This window comes from Engystomops pustulosus, chromosome 6 (assembly GCF_040894005.1).
Source record: "Engystomops pustulosus chromosome 6, aEngPut4.maternal, whole genome shotgun sequence".
Lineage (NCBI taxonomy): Eukaryota > Metazoa > Chordata > Amphibia > Anura > Leptodactylidae > Engystomops > Engystomops pustulosus.
Window position 1 is genome coordinate 104,419,195 of NC_092416.1, and position 19,216 is coordinate 104,438,410.

Sequence of the window (19,216 nt, forward strand, 5' to 3'; positions counted from 1 at the left end):
TACAGTGCGGAACACTACCGCCATACAGTAAGGAACACTACCCTGCTACAGTGAGGAACACTACCCCCATACAGTCAGGACCACTACCGCCATACAGTGAAGAGCACTACGGCTATACAGCGAGGGACACTACCGCTATACAGTAAGGGGCACTACTGCCACACAGTGAGGAATGCCGCCATACAGTGAGGAACACTCCCTCCATAGAGTGAGGAACACTACTGCCATACAGTGAGGAACACTACCGACATACAGTGAGGAACACTACCGCCAGAAAGTGACGAACACTACTGCCATATAGTATGGAACACTGCCGCCATAAAGTGAGGAACACTACCGCCATACAGTGAGGAACACTAGCGACATACAGTGAGGAACACTACCGCCAGAAAGTGAAGAACACTACCACCATATAGTATGGAACACTGCCGCCATAAAGTGAGGAACACTACCGCCATACAGTGAGAAACACCACCTCCATACAATGAGGAACACTACCTCTATACATTGAGGAACACTACCTCTATGCAGTGAGGAACACTATCGTCATACAGTGAGGAACACTATCGTAAAACATTGAAGAACACTACCCTCGTACAGTGAGGAACAGTACTGCCATACCGTGAAGAACACTACGTCCATACAGTGAGGGACACTACCGCCATACAGTGAGGGACACTACCGCCACACAGTGTGGAATACAGCCATACAGTTAGGAACTCTACCCCCATACAGTGAGGAACACTACCACCATACAGTGAGGAACACTACCACCATAAATTGAGGAACACTACCGCCGTACATTGAGGAATACTTCTTCCATACAGTGAGGAAAACTACCAGCATAGAGTGAGGAACACCTTAGTGTGGCAGTGTCCCTCACTGTATGGCCTTAGCCATACAGTGAGGGACACTACCGCCATACAGTGAGGAACACTACTGCCATACAGTGAGGAACACTACCGCGATACAGTGAAGAATACAGCCATCCAGTGAGGAACACTACCGCCATCAAGTGATGGACACTACCGCCATACAGTGAGGAACACTATTCTCATACAGTGAGGAATACTGCCACCATACTGTGAGGAGCACTACCGCCATATATTGAGGGACACTACGGCCATACAGTGACAAACACTACCGCCATACAGATAGGGACAATATCCCTACACAGTGAGGAATACTGCTCCCATATAGTGAGGAACACTACCTCCATACAGTGAAGAATATAGCCATAGATCGAGGGACCCTACCCCCATTCAGTGAGGAACACTACCTCCATACAGTGAAGAATACTACCCCATACAGTGAGGAACACTACCCCCATACAGTGAGGAACACTACCCCCATACAGTGAGGAACACTACCCCCATATAGTGAGGAACAGTATCCCCATGTTCCTTTCTTCTGCCCAGAGTTCTCTGCCCCATGTAACACGTGCTCACAGCCATTTTGCTAATAAAGGGGGAAAAAATTACAAAAAAAAAATTCCAATCCCACAAATTACCATAAACTTCGGATTCGTGATGAATTGAAGTTTTCCTGAAATTCTAAATGAATTTAGAATCGTTACAATCCCTTCGCCCATCTCTACTGCTTATATCTGTGCTAAGTATATATGGTATTTGTGTATTCTGAAGAATAACATTTGGCATGGGGCCGGCAGCAAGGGTTTAGGTATATGGGCGGCCCCATTTCTAAGTTTGCACTGGGGCCCACGCTTGTCTTGTTATGCCACTGGCGGAATGCTGTATCTATTTTAAACTACATGGAGGTAGGCTGTATGCATTTTATAGTACATGGCGGCACGCTGTATGCATTTTATAGTAGATGGTGGCACGCTGTATGCATTTTTTACTACATGGCGGTAAGCTGTGTGCATTTTATACTACATTGTGGCACGCTGTATCTATCTTATACTACATGGCGATATGTTGTATGTATTTTATACTACATTGTGGCACGCTGTATCTATTTTATACTACATGGCGGTATGCTGTATCTGTTTTATACTACATGGTTGCACGCTGTGTGCATTTTATACTACATGGCAGCACGCTGTATGCATTTTGCTTTGCTTCATTTTCACACCAAACCAACATGATGGATCTGGTCCTGACATTTACTGTAGATTACATATATGGGGTGGGGGGTCTCTTTATGGCTTGCCTTGAGCGGCAGAAAATTGCACTGAGCTTCTTACAGATCTATCACTGTATGCTCCCTTACACAATGGTAACCCAAATAAATAACTATATATTCATAAACCAAGCTATTGAGATAGCAAAAGTCACTTTTAGTTGTGTGCCATTGTATTAGCCGCACAATAACAGAACCCTCCATGGTTCATAAGAATTTGAGTAAAAACAACATAACATAGGTGTAAATAATGGAGGATGATGTGAAATAAAAACATTATTCCAGAACATGCGCGTGTTTTTGGTGTTACAAATAACTTTATGGACATGTTCTGGGTCGCGGCGTTAATATGTAGCCACATTAGGTGAGGAGGATCGAATGTTCATCATATCAGTCAATTTTCGCAAAAAAAAAAAAAAACACAAATTGTAGTAACATATAAAGTAAATATTTTCATTATGTGTGAAGTGAAGCAGATCTTGTGCCCATTATTCTCAGAATTCACCCTGTAGCCTGCCGGCTAAAAAAACTGGAGGGGGGGTACACTTCAGAGGGCTGTATCTCTGGCTCTTTGACACAATGGGGGTCATTTACTAAGGGCCCGAATCGCGTTTCCCCGACGTGTTATCCAAATATTTCTGATTAGCGCAGATTTTCCCTGAATTGCCCCGGGATTTTGGCGCACGCGATCGGATTGTGGCGCATCGGCGCTGGCATGCGACGGAAATCGGGGTGTGTGGCCGTCCAAAAACCCGACGGATTCGGAAAAACCACCGCATTTAAAAAAATGAAAGTGTTGCGGAGCTTGCACTTACCTTCACTAGGAATAGGCCGGTGAACTTGAGTGCATTCCGGGGAACTTCAGCGCAGCAGCGCCACCTGGTGGACGTCGGAGGAACTACCTTAGTGAATCTCGGCCGGACCCGAATCCACCGCAGAGAACGCGCCACTGGATCGCGAATGGACCGGGTAAGTAAATCTGCCCCATAGAGCCTCACTTCTTTTTTCCTATGAAAAAAGAGAGTCTCCTGTGTTTCTAAGTGTCAGGAAAATAGAGATATTGGGGCAGATTTACTTACCCGGTCCATTCGCGATCCAGCGGCGCCGGGATTTATTAAAGTAGTTCCTCCGCCGTCCACCAGGTGGTGCTGCTGCGCTGAAAAGCATCTGAACGCGCTGGAATTCACCGAGGTCGGCTGAGTGAAGGTAAGCGCGTCCCAAGCGACACATTTTCCGTTTTTAAATGCAGCGGTTCGGGTAACATGTCGGGAAAACGCAAATCGGGCCCTTAGTAAATGACCCCCATTAACTCTTAAAATGCTGTCGGTAGTAATTTTTTATACATTGCAACTGATATTCTCACTTTAAACCTGAATATCTCTAGATCCATGGCACCTAGAAACACAATTTTAGATTCATTTGAAATTTGAGATTTTGAGATTCTCCTCTTTCAGGGGCCCTGGACAAATGTCCACTTTGCCTACCCATAGCGCCGGTCCTGGATGTACCTGCAAACGTTAACGTGACATTGCCTTTTAGAGTTTGATGGAATGGAAAACATTAATACAACAGCACTAGAGATGAGCGAGCACTAAAATGCTCGGGTACTCGTTATTCGAGACGAACTTTTCCCGATGCTCGAGTGCTCGTCTCGAATAACGAGCCCCATTGAAGTCAATGGGAGACTCTAGCATTTTTCAAGGGGACCAAGGATCTGCACAGGGAAGCTTGGCCAAGCACCTGGGAACCTCAGAAAAGGATGGAAACACCACGGAAATGGACAGGAAACAGCAGGGGCAGCATGCATGGATGCCTCTGAGGCTGCTTAATCGCACCATTATGCCAAAAGTATGGGCAACAGCATGGCAATGACAGAGTGACCGAATGAGGCTAGATAGCATCTAAAACATCCAATAATTGACCCTGACACTATAGGGGACTATGCAGAGGCAGCGGCAGCAGCGGCAGGCTAGAGAGTGTCTTGGCAACATACCCCAAATGGACTCAGGCTTAAAACCAATGGGTGGCAGAGAGGAACCAAAGGAGGTGAGCAAGAAGCGCTCAAATAATATCGGTAAATGATAAAAGTTTGCCAGTATATTTTGTGGATTACACAGCAGGGTGGCGACAAAGTTAACAAGTTTGATGAGGAAGCCATGAAAACAACCCAAAATTCTGCCTGACACAGCTCGTTTGATAAGGGGACCATGTATGGAGGCAGTGAACTAGTAGTAGATTAAAGGTGCTGCAGTTAAAACTATGTTAGTTGGATCTTGGGATGGAGCTGGCGCTCCGCTGCCAGGCGAGCTTTCGCCAATCCAAGCCCCTGTCTCTAGGCTACTCCCCAAACAGCACTTCTAAGAACCTTTTGTATTAGATCAAGTGTAGTAGCGTTCTTATAAGTTTTGGTTCTGGCGGGTGAGGGGAATGTAAACAGATGCGCAAGAAGCGCTGAAATAATATTGGTAAATGATAAAAGTTTGCCAGTATATTTTGTGGATTACACAGCAGGGTGGCGACAAAGTTAACATGGAAGCCATGAAAACAATCCAACATTCTGCCTGACACAGCTCGTTTGATAAGGGGACCATGTATGGAGGCAGCTATATGGACTACTTTTGGAGGCAGCTATGGCGATGACGTGTGGAGGTAGCAATGGAGACAACGTGTGAAGGCAGCTAAAGAGACGACGTGTGGAGGCTGCTATGGAGACAATTTAATTTGGATAGTGCCTGTATGTGGCAGTCCAAAAAAGTTTTCAAACCAGAGGAGCAGGTAGCTGGTCCTCCAGAAAAATTACATAGATTGAGTGCCTGTATGTGGCAGTCCAAAAAAGTTTTCAAACCAGAGGAGCAGGTAGGGGGTCCTCCAAAAAGATTAAATAAATTGAGTTCCTGTATGTGGCAGTCCAAAAAAGTTTTCAAACCAGGGGAGCAGGTAGCTGGTCCTCCAGAAAAATTACATAGATTGAGTGCCTGTATGTGGCAGTCCAAAAAAGTTTTCAAAGCAGAGGAGCAGGTAGCTGGTCCTCCAAAAAGATTGAATAAATTGAGTGCCTGTATGTGGCAGTCCAAAACAGTTTTCAAGGCAGAGGAGCAGGTAGCTGGTCCTCCAAAAAGATTAAATAAATTGAGTGCCTGTATGTGGCAGTCCAAAAAAGTTGTAAAGCGTACCCCTGCCAGAGCTGGACAAGCTGCCTGGTCGCCTACTCTCCCTCGCTACTTGTCTCGCAGAAGTACGCCGTCTGCCGCTAGCGCTGTCAGAAGGGAAATACTGTTTCAGCTTGTGCACCAGGGCCTGCTGGTATTCATGCATTCTCACACTCCTTTCCTCTCCAGGGATGAGAGTGGAAAGATTTTGCTTGTACCGTGGGTCCAGGAGAGTGAATACCCAGTAATCGGTGCTGGAATAAATTCTTTGAACGCGAGGGTCACGGGATAGGCAGCTTATCATGAAATCTGCCATATGCGCCAGAGTCCCAACGCACAAGAATTCACTCCCCTCACTGGCCTGCCTGTCCATTTCCTCCTCCTCCAACTCCTCCAACTCCTCTTCTTCTGCCCATACACGCTGAACAGTGAAGGAATGAACAATGGTCCCCTCTTCTGTCTCGCCAACATTCTCCTCCTCTTCCTCCTCATCCTCCTCTACCTCCACCTCCTCCGATATGCGCTGAGAAACAGACCTAAGGGTGCTTTGTCTATCAACGAGGGAATCTTCTTCCCCCGTCTCTTGTGACGAGCCCAAAGCTTCCGACTTCATGCTGACCAGAGAGTTTTTCAACAGGCCAAGCAGCGGGATGGTGAGGCTGATGATGGCGGCATCACCACTGACCATCTGTGTTGACTCCTCAAAGTTACTCAGCACCTGACAGATATCAGACATCCACGTCCACTCCTCATTGTAGACTTGAGGAAGCTGACTGACCTGACTACCAGTTCTGGTGGAAGTTGACATCTGGCAGTCTACAATCGCTCTGCGCTGCTGGTAAACTCTGGATAACATGGTTAGTGTTGAATTCCACCTCGTGGGCACGTCGCACAACAGTCGGTGAGCGGGCAGTTGGAGGCGGCGCTGCGCTGCCCTGAGAGTGGCAGCATCTGTGCTGGACTTCCTGAAATGCGCACAGATGCGGCGCACCTTCGTGAGCAAATCAGACAGATTGGGGTATGTCTTGAGGAAACGCTGAACTATGCACATGTGTCAGTCTGCCGAGTTGCAGAGCTGCCACCAGGTTACGGCCGTTGTCACACACAACCATGCCTGGCTTCAGGTTCAGCGGTGCCAGCCACTGATCAGTCTGCGCCGTGATGCCCTGTAATAACTCTTGGGCGGTGTGCCTTTTATCACCTAGGCTCAGCAGTTTGAGCACCGCCTGCTGTCGCTTAGCGATGGCACTGCTGCTGTGCCTAGAGCTACCGACTGATGGCGCCATGCCCACGGTTGGTAATTCACAGGAGGAGGTGGAGGAGGGGTGGGAGGAGGAGGAGGCATAGTAGGCCTGAAAGACCTGGACCGAGGTAGGCCCCGCAATCCTCGGCGTCGGCAGTATATGACCAGCCCCAGGGTCAGACTCGGTCCAAGCCTCCACCAAGTTAACCCAATGTGCCGTCAGCGATACATAGTCGCCCTGCCCGGCAGCACTCGTCCACGTGTCCGTGGTCAGGTGGACCTTGTCAGAAACGGCGTTGGTCAGGGCATGGAGGATGTTCTCTGACACGTGCTTGTGCAGGGCTGGGACGGCACATCGGGAAAAGTAGTGGCGGCTGGGGACCGAATACCGAGGGGCAGCCGCCGCCATGAGGTTTCGAAAGGCCTCGGTCTCTACCAGCCTATAGGGCAGCATCTCCAGGCTAAGCAACTTGGAGATGTGGACGTTGAGGGCTTGGGCGTGTGGGTGGGTTGCGCTATACCTCCTTTTGCTCTCCAGCGTCTGGGGTATGGAGAGCTGAACGCTGGTGGATGCTGTGGAGGATCGTGGAGGCGAAGATGGGGTTTTCGCACGGGAGGTGTTTGGGCCGGGGTCCTGGGCAGGGGGCTGACTAGCAGATGACACAGGGGAAGGAGCAGTGGTGTGCCCGGCCGGAGGTGAACATGCTTGCTGCCATTGAGTGGGGTGTTTAGCATTCAGATGCCTGCGCATACTGGTGGTAGTTAAGCTAGTAGTGGTGGAACCCCTGCTGATCCTGGTTTGGCAAAGGTTGCACACCACAGTCCGTCGGTCATCCGGTGTTTCTTTAAAGAACCTCCAGACTTCTGAAAATCTAGCCCTCGCCACGGGAGCTTGATTACGGGCAACATTTGGCGCTGATGCACCAGCTCTGGCCCTGCCTCTCCGTCTGGCCCCACCACTGCCTCTTCCAACCTGTTCTGCTATAGGACTCGCCTCCGTCTCAGAAGCACTGTGTTCACCCGGCCTATCAACCCAGCTTGGGTCTGTCACCTCATCATCCTCCGATCCCTCAGTCTGCTCCCCCCTCGGACTTCCTGCCCTGACAACAGCTTCACCACTGTCTGACAACCGTGTCTCCTCATCGTCCTCTTTACACACTTCTTCCACTACGTGAAAAATGTCATCATCACCCACAGACTGCGACTGGTGGAAAACCTGGGCATCGGAAAATAGCTCAGCAGCAGCAGGACGAGTGGTTTGCGACTGTGGGAAGGGTCCAGGAAACAGTTCCTCAGTGTATGCCGGTTCAAATGCCAAATTTTGGTGGGAGGGGGCAGACTGGGGGGAAGGAGGCTGAGGTGGAGGAGCTGGAGGAGTGCCGATTTCGGTGACATGGGTGGACTGCGTGGAAGACTGACTGGTGGACAAATGGCTAGAAGCATTGTCCGCAATCCACGACATCACCTCTTCGCACTGTTCTGGCCTCAACAGTGCTCTACCACGAGTCCCAGTAACTTGAGACATGATGAACCTAGGGAGTGTACCTCTGCGGCGTTCCCCTGCTCCCCCATCAGCAGGTGGTGTCTCACCCCGCCCAGGACCACGGCCTCTGACCCCTGCAGTAGTTGGACGCCCACGTCCACGCCCTCGTCCTCTACCCCTAGCCCTCGGGTTAAACATTTTCCAAATTAAAGTGTAAACTTGAAAAAAAAATAAAATTTGTGTTTATTTTTTTTTATTTTTTTATTTTTTTTAACAAAACGATGCTATCCTATTGCTATGGCTAGTTTCTAACCTACACTGACAGCACACAACTGGATTTTGTGCTTTGCAAGATGAGTTTGAGCTATAAAATGAAATACAGCTAAAAAAAGAATAAATCAGCAGACTCTGCCTAATTCTACTCAAACCCCTAATAAATTGTCCCACTTCGGTGTTTGAGGTGGATATGCGTGTCACTAAGAGCTAAACACAACGGTCGCAGGTCTCCCAGCAAATTCCTCACAGTATGGTACTAGCTGCACTACTAGTGCCAGCAAGCCCAGCCACAAGCAAACAAAAAAAAGGAAAATATAACGCTATTATAGGCCTAAGTAAGCCGTTGGGGTTCTCCTATGGCTATTTTGTAGCCTACAATGAGAGCACACTGCTTTGCAAGATGAGTTTGAGCTATAAAATGAAATACAGCTAGAAAAAAAAAAAAATTTGCAGACTCTGCCTAATTCTACTCAAACCCCTAATAAACTGTCCCACTTCGGTGTTTGAGGTGGATATGTGTGTCACTAAGAGCTAAACACAACGGTCGCAGGTCTCCCAGCAAATTCCTCACAGTATGGTAGTAGCTGCACTACTAATGCCAGCAAGCACAGCCACAAGCAAACCAAAAAAAGGAAAATATAACGCTATTGTAGGCCTAAGTAAGCCGTTGGGGTTCTCCTATGGCTATTTTGTAGCCTACAATGAGAGCACACTGCTTTGCAAGAGGAGTTTGAGCTATAAAATGAAATACAGCTAAAAAAAAATAAATCAGCAGACTCTGCCTAATTCTACTCAAACCCCTAATAAATTGTCCCACTTCGGTGTTTGAGGTGGATATGCGTGTCACTAAGAGCTAAACACAACGGTCGCAGGTCTCCCAGCAAATTCCTCACAGTATGGTACTAGCTGCACTACTAGTGCCAGCAAGCCCAGCCACAAGCAAACAAAAAAAAGGAAAATATAACACTATTGTAGGCCTAAGTAAGCCGTTGGGGTTCTCCTATGGCTATTTTGTAGCCTACAATGAGGGCACACTGCTTTGCAAGATGAGTTTGAGCTATAAAATGAAATACAGCTAAAAAAAAAAAAAATCAGCAGACTGCCTAATTCTACTCAAACCCCTAATAAATTGTCCCACTTCGGTGTTTGAGGTGGATATGTGTGTCACTAAGAGCTAAACACAACGGTAGCAAGTCCCCCTGCAAATTCCTCACAATATGGTACTAGCTGCACTACTAGTGCCAGCAAGCCCAGCCACAAGCAAATAAAAAAAAAAAAGTATAACGTTATTGTAGCCCTAAGAAGGGCTGTTGGGTTCTTGTAGAATCACTCCTGCCTAACACTATTCTAATAGAACACCCTAACGCTTTCCCTGACCAGCAGCAGCTCTCTCCCTAGCGGCATCCAGACACAGAATGATCCGAGCAGCGCAGGCAGGGGCTAGTCTATTCCAGGGTCACCTGATCTGGCCAGCCAACCACTGCTATTGACGTGTAAGGGTACCACGTCATGCTGGGTGGAGTGCAGAGTCTCTTGGCTTGTGATTGGCTCTGTTTCTGGCCGCCAAAAAGCAAAACGGCGGGAGATGCCATTTTCTCGAGCGGGCAAAGTATTGGTCCGAGCAACGAGCAGTTTCGAGTACGCTAATGCTCGAACGAGCATCAAGCTCGGACGAGTATGTTCGCTCATCTCTAAACAGCACCTTTCAGATTTTGTTGCAACTGCAAACTATAATGCAACAACAACTTTGAGATTTCGATGGAAAGGCAAACGCTAATGTGACAGTGCCCTTTAGATTTTGATGCAACTGCAAACCATAATGCGACAGAGACTTTCAAAAAAAAAACTGCAACTTTCAGATTTTGATGGAACGCCAAACTATTCTGATATTGTGCCTTTAAGATATTACAGGATCATGCAGAACCTGCAAACTATAATGCAAAAGTACCATTCACATTTTGATGCGACTGTAAACTATCAAGCAACAGCAACTTTCAGATTTAAATGTAAAAGCAATTAATACTGATATTGTTCTTTTAAAATATTGCTGAATGTTGCAGGAACTGCAAAATATCATGGGACAGCACCATTCAGATTTTGATGCACTTGCAAACTATAATGTGGCAGTGCTTTTCAGATTTTGATGAAATGGCAAACAATGCTGAAAGTGTGCCTTGATGTTGCTGGATGATACAGGAACTGCAAACTATAATGTGTCAATGCTTTCCAGATGGTGCAACTGCAATGTAACAGCAACTTTCAGATTTTGATTAACTATGTTAATATTGTGCCTTTTAGATATTGCTGGATGATGCTGTAAATGCTGCTAGAGCAGCCTATCAGTAGCTCAATGCAGTTTTTGACAGTGCCCTAGAAATGGCAATTTAGATCTCCAACTGTCACTAATCACAGCAGCCTCATGTACCTACCAAATGTTCTGTAAAGGGCAATCTTTGGAGAAGTCTCTGCCTGTCTTACTGACCCCATGCCTCTCCCTAGCTCAGTGAAATGTGTGTAGCTGTGTGTAATGACATATGGACATGTGATCCTGCTCTTACAATGCAGAGTCACATGTCTCTTCTGGCCAATCATAGCCAGACCCACAGAGCACATGCCTGTGGTTTCTAACGGGCTGCAAGCTGTTTGATCAGCTTATCAGCAGTCAATCCACTGGCTTGGCTATTTTTCCCAAACACGATCCCTTAGCAGCAATGGCAGCATCAGTTCGAATTCGGGGAATGTGGGTGCCGACTTGACAAGTTTAAACGCAGATTTTGCTTACCTCGAACCTAGTGCCAGGCTTTCTTTAAAGCAGTAAATAACACATGACAAGAGATATGCTTCACAATGGGGGTCATTTATCTTGTTTGTTTTGTCTTGTTTTCTGTATGCTACTTTGGTGATATATCAATCTCACTTTTTCCTTCTATTAATTTATTTTTTTCAGATCTCTTTTGGCGATTTTTAAGGCTCAAGTAATTTCTTTCCTTTTTAAGAATTTCCATTTATTTCTTACTGATGTGTCTTACTGATGATAAACTAATGTCTGGGGTTGCACATTTCAAAAAGTCCCCATAAAAGCGCAAAAATTGCAATGCACTAAAAAAAATCACAGAAAAGTAAGAAGAAAAGTAAGAAAAATAAAGATAAATGACCCCCAATGTGTCTTAATTTATTTTCCACATTTGATACTTATAAATACCCACCTGTATGCAATAATGGCTCATCTTCTAATATATCATCAATTGACTGAGAAAGGGCCATCTATTGAAAAACACAAATGTATTTTACATTAAATGAATACTATATACTAGGTATATACATAAATTGCACATTTATCAATATACCTGCGCTTTCCGGATGGCCTCCTGAAGCTCTTCCTCGAAGGACCGAGGTTTCAGTACAGGACTTTCTGGACTTGCTGTTATTTGCATAGGAAGCTCAAAGTCCTGGCCAATTACCTCACATGTAGGGTATTGCAGAACCTGGAACATTACAATGATAATAACATCAACATTACCATTAAGACGTATAACTAGAGATGAGTAGAGATGAGTATTAGCATACTCGGACTGGCTCGTTACTTGGACGAGTATTTCCCCTGCTCGAGATCGAGCATTAAATTAAGTGAAGAACAGTGAAGAACAGTGTTTTTATTGTTTAATAAAATATTACAGAGGTTTCCTGATGTTTTGCTTGTTAGAGCACATTGAAATAACACTATTCTTTACTTTCCAGGTGTTTGCGCGTGTCTCCCGGTAGGTTCGGAGATGTTTGGAACATCTGGAATGTGAAGAATATTGTTCTTTCAATGTGTTCTGCACTTAAATAGTCCTGTATTCACTGTTTTAATGTTTTAATTCTATTCTTCACATTGCAGGTGTGCGCGCGTATCTCCCGATAGGTTCGGAGACACGCGCGCACATCTGCAAAGTGAAGAATAGTGTTATTTCAATGTGTTCTAACAAGCAAAACATCAGGAAACATCTGGAATATTTTATAAAACACTGTTCTTTTACTGTTCTGTTTTAGCAAAAAAATGCTCGGGTCTCCCATTGACTTAAATGGGGCTCGGTATTCGAGACGAGCACTCGAGCATCTGGAAAAGTTCTTCTCGAATAACGAGCACCTGAGCATTTTAGTGCTCGCTCATCTCTACATATAACATATTCTAACTAGAAGCATGCATGGAACTTTATAATTCATAAGTAGCAAGTAAAAAATGTAATGTTGGGCAAAGTACAAGCTATATTTGCTATAAATTTTCAGCTTGAGATAATCAGACATCATCTGACTAGTTGTGCCACAAATAAAATTAGGCAAAGTTAACCCCTTAGTGCTCCGCGCGGTAGCTGTACTGCGCTGAGTCCTGTGAATAGCGCTCAGCGCAGTACAGCTACTACGTGGAGACGATGCCGGTTAAGCTCTGCACAGGACCCGAGTCCGCATTGAGGGTCGCGGGATGTCCCAGGACATCCCCGGGTAACACCCACGGCCAGAGTGGACTCTGATCGCGAGTATTTGACCCGTTAAATGCCACGGCCGCGCAACTGCAGCATTTAACATGCCTTTGGTCGGTCTTCCCCCCTGAGCCGACATCACTGCTAATACCCTGCAATTCAACAGTATTGCAGAGTAATATCATGAACAAGCAATCAGATGATTGCTTGTTCATGTCCCATGGAAGAGCAAGTAAAAAAAAGTAAAAAAAAAAAGGTTTATTCAATAAAAATGAGAGTAATAAATCAGTAAAAATGCCCATAAGCCCCAAAACATATAAAAAGACATATAACGCTCGAAAAAATTCTAAATCATAACACAAACCCCACATATATAGTATCACTGCGTCCGTAACAATCCGTAGAATAAAATTAAATAATTATTGAACTCGTACGATGAACGCCGTAAAAATAAACTTTAAAAACTTGCCAAAAAATATGATTTTTACCTGTTAAATCCCACAAAAAATGCAATAAAAAGTGATCAACAAAACATATGTACGCTAGAATGATACCGTTGCAAAGTACAATATGTCCTGCAAAAAACAAGCCATCCATCAGCTTCGTAGGGAAAAAAATAAAAATGCTATGCCACTTGGAAGACGACGATGCAAAAATGTTAGATTTTCCTCTACATTAGGGTTTTATTTGGCTAATTTAGTAAAACATAATAAAAAATATTCATGTCTGGTATCTCCGAAATCATATCGACCCATAGAATAAAGATAACATGATTATTAGGCTATACGGTGAACATAAAAAAAAAAAGTAAAAAATCCAGTACAGAACTGATGCGTTTCTACTTGTGACCTCTAAAAAAGTTCCTAAATTTTCAACAATAGGGGATACCAACCCCAAAATGGTAACACTGGAAAAAAAATGCCATCACATGGCCCCAATAACTAAAAAGCGAAAATTGTATAGCCTACAAAAGGGGCCAATGAGGAAACTAAAATCCTGGCAGCTGCAGGTCCCTCCTTCCCTTCTGTGCCTCACCGTGCGCCCATAAAACAAGTCACGGCCACATGTTGGGGTCTCTGTAATCGGGAGAAATTTCTTAACAAAATTTATGGTGGGTTTTCTCTTTTTAGCTTTTGGTAATGTGTAAATTTTAGGGCTAAATGAACGTATAACCGACAAAATTTGACCATTCTAAATTTCACCTCCATTTTGATTTAATTACTATGAAGATCTCAAGGGGTTAACAATCTTCCTAAAATCTGTTTCTGATAGCTTAAGGGGGGCAGATTTGAAAATGGGTTGATTATATAGGGGGTTTTGATGCTAAATACATAAATTTCATTCAAAACAGTATTTATCCCCCAAATAGTAAATTCTGAAAAAACTGAAAATCGATAATCTATTTGTAAGCCGCGTGACATCAAAATAAATTATCCAGACATTTCAAAAATTATGAAAATGTAAAGTATACATATGGGAAATGTTATTTAGCAAGGTATTTAGGTGGTAAATCTATTTGCCTGAAAACGCAATGATTTTGAATTTCAAACATTTTTTAAAAAAATCATCATTTTTTCTATTTTTTGTAAATAAATGCAAAACTTATCAGCCAAAATTTACCACCAAAATGAAGTACAAGATATGAAGAAAAAACTATCTCAGAATCGCTTTCATAAATAACAGAGTTCAAAAGTTATAACCATATAAAGTGATGCAAGTCAGAATCCAAAAAATGGGACTGAGCCTTAAGCTACAAAATGGCTGAATCCTTAAAGGGTTAAATAAAATTGGTATTATTTAATGTTTAGCTCTAATGAAAGTGAGAATTAAAATCTGAGTGCAAACATTTGTCAGTATTTAAAGGTCATTAACTCATTCAGGTCTAAGGGCCAACTTTAGGGCCAAGCCAGATTTTTTAAATTTACCCTGTGTCATTATAGGAGACTATACATTTTTAACGGTTTAACATATCCAGGAATTTTGAGGTTGTTTTCTCATCACACATTGTGTGTGATTGTACTTCAAAGTAATAGAAAAATGTTGATGGTATCTGATGGTTGATGGATTGTGTTTGGTTATGAAGAAAAATGGAAATTTGGCAAAAATTTTGAAAAAATTATTCATTTTCAAAGTTAAAAATGTTCTGCTCTTCAGGCAGATAGTTATAGAACCCAAGTAACTTTATAACTAACATTTCCCAAATGCCTGCTTTATATCAGCATGTTTTTTATGCATCCTCTCTCTTTTCTAGGTTGTTAGGAGGTTCAGAATTTTGGATGCAATTTTTCTCATTTTTATGAAAAGCGCACCTAGAGGCACCTGCTCATATAGCAGTAAAACCCATAAAATATGCCATTTTAGAAACTACACCCCTCAATGTGTGAAAAATCAACTTTAAGAAATGTGTTAACCCGTTAGATGTTTTACAGGCGTTAAAACAAAATGGAGGTGCAATTTACAAGCTGTAATTTTTTTTAGACAATGCATCAATTTTGGCCAAAAATAAAGCCATCACAATGTATTAAAAGACAAAAAAACTCACAAAGTTTGATGCCCATTTTCTCCTGAGTATGAGGATGCCCCATTTTAAAGGTTATAAAGTGTTTATTTTTTTGTAAATGAGGTCTACTTTTCAGGTTCATCATTTATGGGGGGTTCAATAGCTAATAATCAGATTTCTTTCTTGGTGGTGGTTAAAAAAAAATCATTAATTCTTGTTTGTGGTTGAATTTTTTCCCAGACGTTCACCACAATATAAAAATAATGGGTCTTTATTCTATAGGTCATCAGGATTACGGCGATACCCTATTTATACAGCATTTTTGTGGTTAACTTGTTTTACAGAATATAGAAATCATTTTGTCTGAAATTAGCTTGTTTTTGCATAACCATGTTTTAATGGGCTTTTTTTTAATGGGCTTATATTTATTTGTTTTAGAGCTTATTTTTTGCGCGACAAGCTGTACATTTTCATGGTATTATGTCGGGGTAAATGTTACTTTTTTATCACTTTTTATGCTGTTTTTACGAGGTCAGATGTGAAAATTTCATAATTTTTGTGAGTTTTTTGCTTTTTATAGGGCACTCACCTTATGAGTTAAGTGCCAATTTTATTTTATTGTACGGGTTGTTACGGACATGGTGATACCCAATATGTTGCACATTTTTTCCCACTTTTTTTGCTGTTTTATTTTGTCCCAGGGTGGGACATGAACAAGTGATCATTTGATCACTTGTTCATTGTAATATACTGCAATAATATTGTATTGCAGCATGTTACATAGTCAGCAAGTGCTTTATGCATAGGCTGACATTAGCACTGCTAGATCGTGCAAAATGCGTAATCTAGCAGGCATTTACTTCTGGCAGCCCTGAAGTCCTTCATTGGACCTCAGGGCTGCCATGGCAATGACCGGCACCTCCATGCCCTACTGATGCAGGAACTACCCGCATCCTATGACCTAGAGTTACGTCAGGGTGGAGGAAGGGGATAGTGGATGTGGAGAATGTAGATAGGTTGTCATTTGAAAATATACCTTGCCAAAAAAAACAGGAATATCATTTTTTTTTTTTTAATCTGTATTGTTTAAACATTTTTAGAACAGTGGGGCACATATACTCACCAGTCCCTGGCGCGTTCCCCAATCTGGAATGTCCGACTGATATAAATCCCACGCTCAGTCCGAATCAGTCGGATTGCCCAACGGCCCGTCCCCCTCGATTTCTGTTGCATGAAAGCTGGTGTGATTGCGCCAAAATCCGATCGCATGCGCCAAAATCCCCCTCTAAATACCTGTCCCAGACGTGCGAAACCCAAAAACATCGGACTATCCGACGAAAGTGTGATCCGCCCACCCATAGTAAATAAGCCCCAATATGTTTATAGTTACAGAAATTAATTTCCTATATGACCCCTGAAAATGTACTTACCATACAGCTTTTATTGACTCCAGGACTGATCATTTGCTCCTGCACAGGTGGTGTTAAGTCAGGTCTGTCACTGTTTATGTTATACATATATGGTGTGTTTTCTGTGTGTTCTTTAGCACAAGTAAGTGTTACCAATTCATCTTCTGTTTTAATAGATACTCTGGTATTCAATCTGTCATTCTTTCTTCTGTTTTTTAATCTTTTGTGCATTTCTAATTCTATTCGAAGATCTTCTGCCTGTTTTTGTTCCTGAAGTAATTTCCATGTCAGATTTTCAATCACTTTCTGCTTCTCAAGCAGAACTTGGTCTTCATCAATTCCCTGCATTGTTGTGTCATTTTCTTCAATTGTTGTTCGTGGGTTAGAACTATCTGTAGCATTGCAAGTCGTTTTAGATGTCTTATGAGGACTGTCACTATCAGATGGTGGTAGATGATACACTGATGATGCAGTGGTGGTAGATTCAAATGTTGATTGATTTTGTATTGAAGGCAGTTCAATGACTGGAGTTAAAAAACCTGCACTTTGAATGGGGGCTGGTATGGTCTTTGTACAGGGGACTTGGTATGGCCTAAGGCGTTCCAGCAAAGCTGGCTTTGTTCCAGACACAGGTAGTCCTCTTTTGCGTAGATGCTGGCGTAATTCTGAAACCTTTAAAAATAAAAAAAGGTATATAGAGTTACCAAATATACTCGAGTATAAGCCTAGTTTTTCAGCACAAAAAATGTGCTGAAAACCCAAACTCGGCTTATACTCAAGTAAAAAAAAATATCAAAACTCACCTTTATGGCTTCCCCCGCTGCTGGCTATATACTGGGGTAGGGGGCTGGCCATATACTGGGGCAGGGGGCTTGCTATATACTGGAAGATATGAGCTGGCAGGCTATATACTGGGATCAGGTGCTGGATATATACTATGGGGCAGGGTCCGGCAGGCTATATACTGGGGAGGCTGTGACCAATGCATTTCCCATTCCTTGTCTTATACTCGAGTCAATAGGTTTTCCCAGGTTTTTGTGGTAAAATTAGGGGCCTCAGCTTATACTTGGGTCGGCTTATACTCGAGTATATACGGTATATAAAAAAAAATAGGTGAAAAGTACAACATACATTATTTACAAATTTAGGCTAATTTTCTCCTTAAAAATTCACAAAATTGCAAATATTATTTATAATAAAGATATATAAATAGATAAATATATTGTTTGTTTAATGAGAAGTTATATAATTCTCTAATATACTTTCTGTATCAATTTCTCATGGTTTTCTAGATCCCTGTTTTCTGTCATTCATCATGAAGCTTCATTGTTTACCTCCTGTGGATAAAAATCGTCCTTTGTCATGCAATGTCAATAAAGGTGGACAGCTTGTAAGATACACAGAGAGCAATCATAGCTGTGTGTTATAAGGAGCCATACACTTGTGAGACATATGATCATTGCAGGTTTTAAACAATGAAGCTTCCTGTTGAATAACATCAAGCAAAGATCAAAAAAAATGTGAGGAATTGCTAAAGAAAGCTTATTTAAAAATTGCATTATTTTTCACTACACACAAAAGCAATTATTTGCTGAAATCTGAAAACAGTAGCTTACACGGAGCCTGCCTGTTAACCCCTCTGGATTGCACAGCAGAAAGTATATGTAACTGATACCTGATTGATACCGTAATTGATACATAAATTCTTAGTTTAACCCCTTAGTGCTGTGGCCCTTATTTGTTTTTGTGTTCATATTCTTCATTCCCCACCTTTCAAAAGCCATTTTTTATGTTTCATTTTATAGAGCTGTATAGAGGCTTAATAAGTACAAGACAAACTGTACTTAATAGTGACAGTATTTGATATTTCTGTAATGGAGCTGAGAACTGGAAAAAAATTCCAAAAGTACAACAAGAAGATACGATACTAACTGACAGAAAAAGCTGTTGTGCCATTTCCTTATGGACCTCATATTTACGGTTTTTCATCCAATTGATTCTCTTTAATCAGTACAACCATATAGTCAGTCAATACAATCACATAGATATCAAATTTATATAGTTATTTATTGATACCATTTTGTAAGACTTCTTGATCACTGCCTCTGGCAGGGTCTATTACATCTAATTTTATGACAAGTCTGTGAGTCATGGCAATGGATCGCTATCCTCCTATAATGTCATGGATAGCTGCAATTCAAGCCAATATGGCAGTGTATAAACTGATTGGGGCATAATACAGCTATGTAACTTCTTTATCAAAATTCATTTAAATACACATAACAAGGTATAGAAAATGTGTTCATGAGTCCATAATCAGTCCTTAAGCAGCATTAGTTCACTCCAAATTGGGTAATTTTAAGAGATATTGCCACGTATGTCAAACTCAAGTGTCAGTCTCTGGGATCATAGTCAGGGGTCAACAACAAATAAATATCCAATAATACAAGTACAGACAAAATTCATGTATATATACACACACCAAGGTAGAGGATATATGTTCATAAGTCCATAATCAGTCCTTAAGCAGTAATAGTTCACTCCAAACTGTACA

General features: G+C 42.6%; 1 protein-coding gene across 3 annotated transcripts in view; it reads right to left on the reverse strand.

Annotated features, from left to right (window-relative positions):
- MAMSTR (MEF2 activating motif and SAP domain containing transcriptional regulator) overlaps positions 1 to 19,216 on the reverse strand; it is a 195,172-nt gene that overhangs the window by 37,252 nt on the left and 138,704 nt on the right. For all 3 annotated transcript variants that reach the window (XM_072110516.1, XM_072110518.1, XM_072110517.1), the window contains exons 10-12: positions 16,684 to 17,334; positions 11,641 to 11,778; positions 11,500 to 11,557 (exon numbers count right to left, since the gene is read on the reverse strand). In XM_072110516.1, coding sequence (XP_071966617.1) covers positions 11,500 to 11,557; positions 11,641 to 11,778; positions 16,684 to 17,334 — 847 coding nt within the window. The remainder of the gene's footprint in view (positions 1 to 11,499; positions 11,558 to 11,640; positions 11,779 to 16,683; positions 17,335 to 19,216) is intronic.